Source organism: Oenanthe melanoleuca, chromosome 27, assembly GCF_029582105.1.
Source record: "Oenanthe melanoleuca isolate GR-GAL-2019-014 chromosome 27, OMel1.0, whole genome shotgun sequence".
Lineage (NCBI taxonomy): Eukaryota > Metazoa > Chordata > Aves > Passeriformes > Muscicapidae > Oenanthe > Oenanthe melanoleuca.
In genome coordinates, this window is record NC_079360.1 from 2,177,882 (window position 1) to 2,189,241 (window position 11,360).

General features: G+C 57.2%; 1 gene segment (V, D, J or C); it reads left to right on the top strand.

Annotated features, from left to right (window-relative positions):
• On the top strand, window positions 1–1,023 carry LOC130264143 (T cell receptor alpha variable 4-like). The segment is given in 1 exon segment: window positions 1–1,023. A coding segment is annotated over 1 exon segment (558 nt).
• Window positions 1,024–11,360: the final 10,337 nt, after the last annotated feature.

Below are 11,360 nucleotides of genomic sequence, written 5' to 3' on the forward strand. Positions count from 1 at the left end.
TCCACTGCCCTTTCCCATCTCTGCGTGCACGGATTTTGATGATCATAGAAACTGATTGTATTTTCTCCCGTACAGTTGCCGTGGCCAGAGCACAAGTACAACAGGAGCCGACACTGGAGACGACCGACGGTACTGGAATAAATATCAGCTGCTCACATTCCCAAATACAGACCAACGATTGGATCCACTGGTACCGTCAGATCCCGAGCGGAGGATTCGAATTCCTCGTGAGCGCTCACAAAGGGGTCAGAGAGCTGCCGGACATCGCAGGAAAGCTGTCGGTGTCGGCAGATCGGCGATGGAGCGCGCTGTGGCTCGGGCGGCCCCGGCGCGGGGACGCGGCCGTGTATTACTGCGCGCTGGGCCACGGGCAGAGGAGCCGGGGCTGCGGCCGGGCACGAACCGCCGCGGGCGGGGCCGGGCGGGGCCGGCAGGGGCCGCTCCGCTCCCGGCTGACGCCGCTGGGCGGGACCGGCACCGAGCCGAGCCTGGGACCCGCGGGACCCCGGCCGGGAGCGAACACGGGCCTGGCCTTCCACGAGAGACCCCTCCGAGCTCAAGGATGCTGTCCTGCAATGTGTACAGAACAATTCTGATGGACAGGAGCATTTCATTAGCTGTCAAGGGAATCAGGATAGGTATTTCTGAGTCTATTGGCAGCCAAAGAAAGGCTCAGAAGATGTTGGCTCATTGCTCGCTGACGAAGGCCTGCTGAAATGACAAGGAAAAGGCTGGCACAGTCAGTGCCTTTTTGCCCACATTTTACCTTCAGTCTGCTCTCCTCAGTTCCATCACATTGCCGAGCTTCCCTGAAGATTTCTGGGAATAAATCAGTATCCAGAGTAGAGGAAGATGTAACTAAAGAACTCCTACTGCACATACACCAGTCCACATTGTCACAAACACACCCAAAGAGTAACTCATAGCCTTGCATTTATGAAGAGATGTGTGTAAACCCATTTCCAAAGCAGATCCAAGCACTGACAATTCTCCTTCTGGCACGTCCCCATCGATGTTCAAACACTCACAATCACTCCCATTCCTGCTCCTGCACTCAAGTTTTTGCTCGCACATCTACAGGAACATTCCTGACCAGAGATGTGCGCACATAAAGCACATCCCAGGATGTATCTATTCCCAAACACGCATACACCTTGCCTTCTTCCCTCCTCAGCTCACCCTGATGCTCAGCGGTTTTTGCCTCCTGATCGGTCAGCACTGGGCTGCTGGTTTCAATCCTGCCCTGTTAGAACTGCCTTCAGGAAATTATTCGGGCCTCGTTGGACATCTTACCCTCTGTTCAGCCTGCGAGTACACAAAATATGCCATGGGATTGTCTGAATCCTTGTCCTTCTCCACAAGGCTCCAGCCCTGCTGCTGTAGGTCCCGGGTTTCCTCAGCAGCGTCCATGGCTGGTTGTGTCCTTTCCTCTGTTCCTGGTTTGTTTGTGTTTTTGTGTTCAGGCAGGGTCCATAGGAATGCACTTGGGAGCAAAAATTTGTGCATGCATTCACCCCAAAGTGCAGGATCGTTTGTGAGTGTGTGTGTGGGTGTGTGTGTGTGTGTGTGTGTCCTGTTGTGTTACTAAACAGATGCTCTCTGCTGATCTGCCCTGAGCATCACGGAGCAACATTTTCCCAGACTCTGAAGGAGCTTGAGTGCAGTTGAAGATTAATGTAACAGACTGCAGAAGATTTGTCCAGGGAAGAGGTGCTGAAATGCAGTCCCTGCTTCCTGGGCCCTCCTTTTCCATCTACTCTGAACATCACGATCTCCTACTACCAGTTGCCGGCCCTAACAAGGATGGTATCACCCAAGTTTGGATTCTTAGCCTAATTCTGTTTGAAATGTTTACAGTACCTCAGCATGACTGTGAGCACTCACACAAACACAGACACACGGACTCACAGACACATGGACACATGGACACACGGACAGGTCTCTCCAGCCCAGTGCACAGCTGCTCTCCCCTGTGCTGCATCAGCTTGGTTTTGTAGACATGGAGAAATGCTGAGGCTTCATGCCCACCTCCTGTATCCTGTGTAAGGGGATTTCTTTCCAGTTCCCTAAAGGAGGATTCAGGAGTGCCCACATGACAGCAAAAGGGTGATATGAGGAAACAGATTATGGGAGTGAAAGAAACACAGAGACTGTCAGTCCCGAGCTCCGTGACACCAGCCCGACTCCTCTCCATGCACCCCGGCCCCGCCGCTCCCGACGTGCAGAGACCCGACGCTCGCCCCACTCCCACCGCTCTCGCCTCCTTTCTCTGTCCGGACTCGCCGAGCAGCGGCGGCGCACGGCTCTGCCCTGGGGCGGAGCTGGGGGCGGTGGAGAGAAAAGAAGAGAACTGGAGTGGAGTATTGGCAGAGGAGGCGGCAGGGCCGCAGCAGAGAGCCGGGGCTGAGGGCACAGCGCTGCTCGGCCGGCGGAGCGGCGCCATGCGGCGGTGTCGGGGCGCGGGGCTGGCGGCGCTGGCCGCGCTGCTGCTCGGTGCGCGGGGGTGGCGGCCAAGGGGCCGCGCCCGGGGCTGGGCTCATCCCGCACGTCCCTCCAGGCTGCCGTCCTGCCTGCCTTCTTCACACACCTCTCCCCTCGCGCTCTTCCTCCTTCGTTCCTCCTTCTTCTCCATCTCTTTCTCCCTCTGAAATATCCGGATTCTATTCTCTGCTCATCCCTGCAAAACACTGCTTTTTTACAAATTACGGAGTCAGCTCCTTACCCTTTCTCCATTCCAACTTTTGCGTCTCTTCGTGCTTTCTCCCACCTCCTTTCGTTCTGAGATGACTTTCCTGAGCCTCCTGTAGTTCACGCATTCATCACTCCAAAAACGATTTCTGGACACTTTTGTTCCTGCTTATCTTGAAATCCTCTGGGAACCGTTTTACTGCCCGTCTCTGCAGATTGCTGGCTGTTTCTGCGAGCTTTGTTTTGTGCAGCTGGGCAGTGTAGGATTTCAGGTTTGTATTTTTTCTTTCCACGGCAGTGGCTTCAGGCAGAGCCCAGGTGCAGCAGGATCCGCTCCTGGAGACCACCGAGGGCACCGGCATCGCAATCAACTGCTCGCACCCCAGCAAACTGAGTGGCTATTACGTCCATTTCTACCGTCATCTCCCTGGCCAAAGCCCCGAATTCCTGGCACTCGCTGCTAGAGGGTCCAAGGATGTTCCGGCCATCGCAGGAAAGCTGTGGGTGTCGGAGGACGGGCGTTGGAGCGCGCTGTGGCTCGGGCGGCCCCGGCGCGGGGACGCGGCCGTGTATTACTGCGCGCTGGGCCACGGGCAGAGGAGCCGGGGCTGCGGCCGGGCACGAACCGCCGCGGGCGGGGCCGGGCGGGGCCGGGGGCACAGCGCCGCCCGCGGCCAGCAGGGGGCGCTGCCGCTCCGCCCGCCGGGCCCCAGGCGGCTCCGCAGCTCCTTCGTGTGCCCCGAGCCCGCGGGGGCACAGCGACACCGCACAGCCCGCCACGGCCCCGACACACGGCTGCCAGCCTGCCTGCTGCGGGACACGGCCGCCACACACGGCCCGCCCTGCCCTCGCTCCCTCTGCACTCGCACTGCCATGTGTAAGGAAGGTGTTCTTTGAATCCCACCCGACGCTGGAATCAATTACTCTACATTCTCTTCTTCATCCACAGGTTTCTCCAAACACCCTTGGATGTGAGTTCAGCATCTGCCTGAAACAGTAGAACATCTGGGAGGGAAAATATTAATCCTGTTGGAGTAGAGAAGCTTTTCAAAACAGCAGGGAGCTCGGTCACAACTAACTTCCAGCGAATACACATTGGTGCCTTATCCATCACGTTAGTAAGCTCTCAGGCATCCTGTAATGCAGATGCCAGGGTATTGCAATGCTGAAAGTGTTGGAGGGAGACACTTGAAACAATGAGCTCCACAAGAGATTTCTGTCCTGACATTGCTCTAGAGACATCCCATTTCCCTCAGGGACAGGAGCCTTTCAGCATCTTCATTGCAATGAGCAAGTTCAGCAGAGGCCACACTAAGGGCGTGTGAAAGGTGAGAGTGGCTGCTTCTCTAATGCTCACATCACGTCCTTTTTCCTTTCCAAGGGAAGAACAAGGAAAAGTGATGATTAAAGCACACAATGACACCAATGTGGCAGTAGATGATATGGGAATGAAAGACACAGCTCAGAGCTCATCAATGATGAGCCTTTAGGAACCAGCGGCTGCGGCTGTCGATTGGCTCAGACTCAGCTTTGTGAGTGGCAAAGGGTTAGAGATGATGAGATAGGACACGGAATACCAAGGAAAGGAGAGAGACTGCCAGTGCTGTGTTTCTGGGATCAGCAAGGATAGTTGCAGGTTTCTTGTCTCAGCTCAAATGCTGTGAAGAATCCTCATCTCCTGCTACATGTCTGACCATGTTTTCTCTGCTCTGAAGCCTAAGAAGGCACAATGTTCAAAGGAGCCCGTAGAAGGATAACCTTTCACCTGGAAAATCTGTGACAACCTCTGCAACCTCCACTTCTCATTCGAAAGCATGGAAGAGTGGAACACCTGCAAGAGAATGTTCCTGTTAGAGCCACTATCATTACCTGTGTCATCGGTCACAGAAATCCAGGAAGGAATTTTTGGATACAAACAGATTTGAAAGGAATCCAAAATGACGAGTATAAAATAACTCTGATCCCTACAATGTGTGCAGGGAAGAGGTGCTGAAATGCAGCCCCTGTGTCCCGAGCCCTCCCTTTCCTGCCCCTCCAAAGCTCCCGCCCGGCTCATGTGGATGGATGTGCTTGCGATGCAGTGTGTGTGGTGTGTGGGATGGGACACAGGTGTCTCCTGTCCCCGGCCATGCCAAACGTCCTTGTGTCGCTCGCTGTGCCGCTGCTGGGAGAGGCGGGGGCTGAGGCCGGCCGGGGCGGAGCTGTTGGCGTGGCAGAGGAGGCGGCAGGGCCGCAGCAGAGAGCCGGGGCTGAGGGCACAGCGCTGCTCGGCCGGCGGAGCGGCGCCATGCGGCGGTGTCGGGGCGCGGGGCTGGCGGCGCTGGCCGCGCTGCTGCTCGGTGCGCGGGGGTGGCGGCCAAGGGGCCGCGCCCGGGGCTGGGCTCATCCCGCACGTCCATTCAGGCTGCCCTCCTGACTGGCTTCTTCACACACCCCTCCCATCCCGCTCTTCTCCCGTTCATTCCTCCCTCTTCTCCATCTCCTTCTCCCTCAGAAATGCCCGCATTCTATTGTCTGCTCATCCCTGCAAAAAATTGCTTTTTCATAAGTTACGAAATCACCTTCTTACCATTTATCTCTTCTAAGTTTTCTCTCTTTTCCTGCTTTCTCCCACCTCCTCCAGTTCTCAAGTGACTCTCCTGAGCGTCCTGTACTTCACGCATTCATCTCTCTCCAAACGATTCATGGACACTTCTGCTCCTGCCTATCTTGAAATTCCTTAAGAACTGTTTTCCTCCCCGTCTCTGCACGTTCCTAACTCTTTCTGCCAGCTTTGCTAAGTGGTGTAGGGCAATGTAGAATTTCAGGTTTTTCATTTTTCTGTCCCCGGCAGTGGCTTCAGGCAGAGCCCAGGTGCAGCAGGAGCCATTTCTGGAGACCACCGAGGGCACCAGCATCAGAATCAACTGCTCACATCCCAAAAAACAGATCATGGATTTCACCCATTTCTACCGTCATCTCCCGGGACAAAACTTCGAATTCCTTGCATCCACTGCTAGAAGGTCCAAGGATGTTCCGGCCATCTCAGGAAAGCTGTGGGTGTCGGAGGACGGGCGTTGGAGCGCGCTGTGGCTCGGGCGGCCCCGGCGCGGGGACGCGGCCGTGTATTACTGCGCGCTGGGGTTCCACGGGCAGAGGAGCCGGGGCTGCGGCCGGGCACGAACCGCCGCGGGCGGGGCCGGGCGGGGCCGGCAGGGGCCGCTCCGCTCCCGTCCGACGCCGCTGGGCGGGACCGGCACCGAGCCGAGCCTGGGACCCGCGGGACCTCGGCCGGGAGCCACCACGGGCCTGGCCTTCCACGAGAGACCCCTCCGAGCTCAAGGATGCTGCCCTGCAATGTGTACAAAACAATTCTGATGGACAGGAGCATTTCATTAACTGTCAAGGGAATCAGGAAAGGTATTTCTGAGTGTATTGTCAACTACAGAAAGGCTCAGAAGATGTTGGCTCATTGCTCGCTGAGGAAGGGACCTGCTGAAATGACAAGGAAAAGGCTGGCACAGTCAGTGCCTTTTTGCCCTCATTTCAACTGGACTCACTTCGCCTCAGTTCCATCACATCGGTGAGGCTCCCTGAAGCCTTTCTGGGAATAAATCAGAACCCAGAGTAGAAGAAGAAATAATTAAACATCTCCCACTGCACATACACTGTTCACAGTATTACAAACATACTAACTCATAGCCCTGCATTTATGAAGAGATTTGTGCAAACACATTTCCAAAGCAGATCCAAGCACTGACACTTCTCCTTCTGGCACGTCCCCACAGATGTTCAAACACTCACACTCACTCTCATTCCTGCCCCTGCACCCAAGTCTTTGCACGCACATCTACGGGAACATTCCTGACCAGAGATGTGCACTCAATAAAGCACATCCCAGGATGTATCTATTCCCAAACACGCATACACCTTGCCTTCTTCTCTCCTCAGCTCACCCTGATGCTCACCGGCTTTTCCATCCTGATGGGTCAGCATTGGGCTGCTGCTTTCAATCCTGCCCTGTTAGAACTGCCTTCAGGACAGTATTCGGGCCTCGTTGGACATCTTACCCTCTGTTCAGCCTGCGAGTACACAAACTATGCCATGGGATTGCCTGACTCCTTGTCCTTCCCCACAAGGCTCCAGCCCTGCTGCTGTTGGTCCCAGGTCTCCTCAGCAGCGTCCATGGCTGGTTGTGTCCTTTGCTCTGTTCCTGGTTTGTGTGTGTTTTTGTGTTCAGGCAGGGAACACAGGAATGCACGTGGGAGCACAAATTCGTGCATGAATTCACCCCAAAGTGCAGGATCATTTGTGTGTGTGTGTGTGTGTGTGTGTGTGTGTGTGTCCTCTTGTGTTGCTGAACAAGTGAAATGCGTTGATCACACTGGAGATGCTCTCTGGTGCTCTGCCTGAGCATCACAGAGCAGCATTTTCCCAGACTCTGAAGGACCTTGAGTGCAGTTGAACAATAATGTAACAGACTGCAGGAGATTTGTCCAGGGAAGAGGTGCTGAAATGCAGTCCCTGCTTCCTGGGCCCTCCTTTTCCATCTCCTCTGAACATCACGATCTCCTACTACCAATTGCCGGCCCCAACAAGGATGGTATCACCCAAGTTTGGACTTCTTAGCCTAATTCTGTTTGAAATGTTTACAGTACCTCAGCATAACTGTGAGCACTCATACACAGACACACGGACTCACAGACACATGGACACATGGACACACGGACAGGTCTCTCCAGCGCAGTGCACAGCTGCTCTGCCCTGTGCTGCATCAGCTTAGTTTCGTGGACACGGAGAAATGCTGAGGCTTCATGCCCACCTTCTGTATTCTGTGTGAGGGGATTTCTTTCCAGTTCCCTAAAGGACGATTCAGGAGTGCTCACACGACAGCAAAAGGGGGGATGTGAGGAAACAGATTATGGGAGTGAAAGAAACACAGAGACTGTCAGTCCCGAGCTCCGTGACACCAGCCCGACTCCCTCCCATGCACCCCGGCCCCGCCTCTCCCGCAGGGACCCGACGCTCGCCCCACTCCCACCGCTCTCGCCTCCTTTCTCTGTCCGGACTCGCCGAGCAGCGGCGGCGCACGGCTCTGCTCTGGGGCGGAGCTGGGGGCGGTGGAGAGAAGAGGAGTGGAGACGTGTCAGAGGAGGCGGCAGGGCCGCAGCAGAGAGCCGGGGCTGAGGGCACAGCGCTGCTCGGCCGGCGGAGCGGCGCCATGCGGCGGTGTCGGGGCGCGGGGCTGGCGGCGCTGGCCGCGCTGCTGCTCGGTGCGCGGGGGTGGCGGCCAAGGGGCCGCGCCCGGGGCTGGGCTCATCCCGCACGTCCTTGCAGGCTGCCCTCCTGCCTGCCTTCTTCACACACCTCTCCCATCCCGCTCTTCTCCCCTTCGTTCCTCCTTCTTCTCCATCTCCTTCTCCCTCAGAAATCTCCGGATTCTATTCTCTGCTCATCCCTGCAAAACATTCCTTTTTTACAAATTACGGAGTTAGCTCCTTATCCTTTCTCCCTTCCAACTTTTCCGTCTTTTCGTGCTTTCTCCCACCTCTTTCCGTTCTCAGGTGACTCTCCTGAGCATCCTGTAGTTCACGCATTCATCACTCCAAAAACGATTTCTGGACACTTCTATTCCTGCTTATCTTGAAACCCTCTAGGAACTGTTTTACTGCCCGTCTCTGCAGATTGCTGGCTGTTTCTGCGAGCTTTGTCCTGTGCAGCTGGGCAATGTAGGATTTCAGGTTTGTATTTTTTCTTTCCACGGCAGTGGCTTCAGGCAGAGCCCAGGTACAACAGGAGCCGTCACTGGAGACCACGGAGGGCACCGGCATCAACATCAGCTGCTCACACTCCAACATAGGAACAGGCGATATGATCTACTGGTACCGTCAGCTGCCAGGCCGAGGACCCGAACTCCTCGCGAGCGCTCACAAAGGGGTCAGAGAGCTGCCGGACATCGCAGGAAAGCTGTGGGTGTCGGAGGACGGGCGTTGGAGCGCGCTGTGGCTCGGGCGGCCCCGGCGCGGGGACGCGGCCGTGTATTACTGCGCGCTGGGCCACGGGCAGAGGAGCCGGGGCTGCGGCCGGGCACGAACCGCCGCGGGCGGGGCCGGGCGGGGCCGGGGGCACAGCGCCGCCCGCGGCCAGCAGGGGGCGCTGCCGCTCCGCCCCCGGCAGCTCCAGCTCCGAGTCCCCGCGCGCGCTCGGCCCCTCTGCTCAGCGCGGCTGCGGCAGCTCCGCTCCTGGCGGCAGCGAACAGCCCCGCCCGGCCACGGCTCCGTGCGCGCTGACACGGTCTGCCTGCGGCACCGACGGCAGCACGGCCCTTCCCAAACTATCTCTTCCTCCTTCAGGAAGGGTTCTGTGCCTTCTCTGGAACGAGGCATCCTCTGGCCTGTCTATAAAGGGTGGCTAGCGTTGTGTCCAAAATGCATCAGCTAGGGTACACATTCCCACCCAGCCCATAGCAGGTCTGTTTCCTCTCTCCTCTTGTCAAAGCTGCTGAGCTCTTTTCTGAAGGGCAAGGGGCATCACCAGGTCGTTCATGTGAGGAGCCGCCAATAGCATGCTACACTGAAATTTTAGCTCATTTGTCGGAGCCATTATGCAGATTAAATTATTTCTACACAAACTGTTCACAGAGTCCGACACTACTTTGGAGGCAGTCGTACTTTAACTTCCCACTAAGAAGGTGTCCAGAATGCAAAGTGGTCCCTTCTGATTCTTGGGACTTGATGGATTTCCCTGACAATTTTACCCACACATCCTGCCTGAAAATCAGATCCAGAATTGGGCTCCAGAATGGGCTCCTCTCAATGGAGGTACAGTCCTGCCATGACCTTGCATCAGTGGGAGTTTCCACGGGCCCAATTTTTCCTTAAGGACACATCCACCTACTGTGGCTTTGGATCTTCCATGGGATGGATTTCTGCTTTACCATAAACTTTCATAAGCTGTAGGAGGAGAGCCTCCCTCACCATGGTCTTCTTCACAGGCAGCAGAAATATCAGCACTCTGGTGCCTGCAGAAGCTCCTCTCCCTCCTTCCTCACTGACCTTCCTGACTGCAGAGTTCTTTCTCTCACAGAATCCCACTCCTCTTTTCCCGCTGACATCGCAAAACAATTTTTCTGCCTTTCCAATCTTTGCCGGCACAGATGCTCTCTTTGACAGGCAAGGAGCCCGGGCTCTGGAGGCCAGCAGGACCGTCTGCCTCTTGTCCCTCTTGACTGTTCTTACAAACACGTGCCCCGAAGGACAATTCTGAAATCCCCACCTCCCAGCAGTGGAAGGGGAACGGGAAGGAATAGACGGTGCGGGAGAGGGGAGAAAAGAATCTGTGGGTCCTGTGCTCCCCGGGACAAACGGCTCCCGCTCGGCGCACCTGGCCCCGCTGTCTCCGTGGGCCGCAGCTCCGATCGCTGCCCCGCTCCCAGCGCTCTCCTCCCCCCGCACCCAGCCAGGAGCCGGCGAGAGCCCGAGCGGCACCGGCGCAGGGCTGAGCCCCGGGGCGGAGCTGGCGGCGGGGGAGGGCAGAGCGAAGGAGAGAAGCGGCGCTGGCGGAGCAGAGAGCCGGGGCTGAGGGGGCAGCGAGGCTCGGCCGGCGCCATGCGGCGGTGCCGGGGCGCGGGGCTGGCGGCGCTGGGCGCGGTGCTGCTCGGTGCGCGGGGTTTGACAGCAAGGGGGCCGGGGCTGGGGCTCGGGTATTTCCCGCGGAGACTGGAGCTGATTCGTGCCTCTAGTACGCAGCTCTCTCTCTCCCTGGCTCTTTGCCATGTCTCATCCACAGAAATCTTCCCATGGTTTGTGTTAGTAATCTGGTTTAAGAAACCTCCGAATCACAGGGTTTTGGCGATGTTTGTCCTTTCTACCTTCTTTCCCAGCTGTGGCTGCCGACACAGACCGAGTGCAGCAGAACCCGTGGACAGAGACCACCGAGGGCACCGGCCTGAACCTCACTTGCCTGCACCCCGAAATTACTGCCGACTCTACCCAGTGGTATCGCCAATTCCCAGACCAAGCACCGCAGCTGATAGTAACGGCTGTCCGAGGCACAAAATCCGTGCTGGAGCCAGAGGGGACTCTGTGGGTGTCGGCAGATCGGCGATGGAGCGCGCTGTGGCTCGGGCGGCCCCGGCGCGGGGACGCGGCCGTGTATTACTGCGCGCTGGGCCACGGGCAGAGGAGCCGGGGCTGCGGCCGGGCACGAACCGCCGCGGGCGGGGCCGGGCGGGGCCGGCAGGGGCTGCTCCGCTCCCGGCTGACGCCGCTGGGCGGGACCGGCACCGAGCCGAGCCTGGAACCCGCGGGACCCAGGCCGGGAGCCACCACGGGCCTGGCCTTCCACGAGAGACCCCTCCGAGCTCAAGGATGCTGCCCTGCAATGTGTATAAAGTAATTCTGCTGGAGAGGAGCATTTCACTAGCGCCCAAGGCAATCAGGGAAGGTATTTCTGAGCGTGTTGGCAGCCAAAGAAAGGCTCAGGGGATTTTGGCTCACATACACTGTTCACAGTATAACAAACATACTAACTCATAGCCCTGCATTTATGCAGAGATGTGTGCAAACACATTTCCAAAGCAGACACAAGCACTGACTCTTCTCCTTCTGGCACATCCCCATCGATGTGCAAACACTCACTCTCACTCCCTTTCTTGCTCCTGCACCCAAGTCTTTGCACGCACATCTACGGGA